The sequence below is a fragment of the Sinocyclocheilus grahami genome, unplaced genomic scaffold (assembly GCF_001515645.1).
Source record: "Sinocyclocheilus grahami isolate Dianchi unplaced genomic scaffold, SAMN03320097.WGS_v1.1 scaffold1817.1, whole genome shotgun sequence".
NCBI lineage: Eukaryota > Metazoa > Chordata > Actinopteri > Cypriniformes > Cyprinidae > Sinocyclocheilus > Sinocyclocheilus grahami.
In genome coordinates this window covers 2,281-2,930 of record NW_015506996.1, presented here as the reverse complement: position 1 = coordinate 2,930, position 650 = coordinate 2,281, and the positions used below count along the sequence as shown (strand labels likewise).

Sequence of the window (650 nt, the reverse complement as noted above, 5' to 3'; positions counted from 1 at the left end):
ATTAAGTGTCTTATATTTATGTGCGCTCCAAACCGAGGTAGATTGCTAGTCTGCGCAAGATAAACCCAATCAAGCGTGGTAGTGCTAGCGAAGCTAGGGTAACCGCGAGCTACGCTGCTTGTGCTGTGCTGTATCGCTTAGCCGGGGTATCTGTAGCGAAGCAGCAAACACACACACATCCGCCGCTGCTTGTTTTTCTCTAGCGTTCGTGGAGGACTAGTGCATCTCTGAGCCTGCATACAGCAGTGTTTATCTGTGTTGGTCTAGCAGCGTCTCAATCTCAGTCTGTTGAAATAACAGCGACTCGAACCGCTGCATCCCTATCGATCAGCAACTACGACAGCTAAAGCTCCTGGGCTTGTCGTAAACGCTCGGAGACAGAACACCAACCCGTTTGTTCCTCGGTTTCTTCTGCTTTGACTCCGAACGCGTCTTCGATCCTCGCGTCTTCACGCTCCTCTTTAATAGCCGCCATCTTTATATGAGCGAGTCACGTGGCTCTCAGCGCTTCGGCGGGAGTTTCTCTGCGTTTGCGCGCGCTGTCGAGCTTAAGATGAACCCAAGCTACATCTGCTTCAGTAATCCGCGCACGGACCAGAGGCGACTGGGTTTAGGCCAATAAACCACACTAAACACGTATTTCATCATTC

The 650-nt window shown here is 51.1% G+C and overlaps 1 protein-coding gene across 1 annotated transcript in view; it reads right to left on the bottom strand.

The window, feature by feature from the left end:
- Positions 1-644, bottom strand: part of LOC107572822 (zinc finger protein OZF-like) — a 7,847-nt gene extending 7,203 nt beyond the window's left edge. Inside the window, exon 1 of the mRNA XM_016259257.1 lies at positions 391-644. Coding sequence (XP_016114743.1) covers positions 391-475 — 85 coding nt within the window. The 5' untranslated portion in view covers positions 476-644. The remainder of the gene's footprint in view (positions 1-390) is intronic.
- Positions 645-650: the final 6 nt, after the last annotated feature.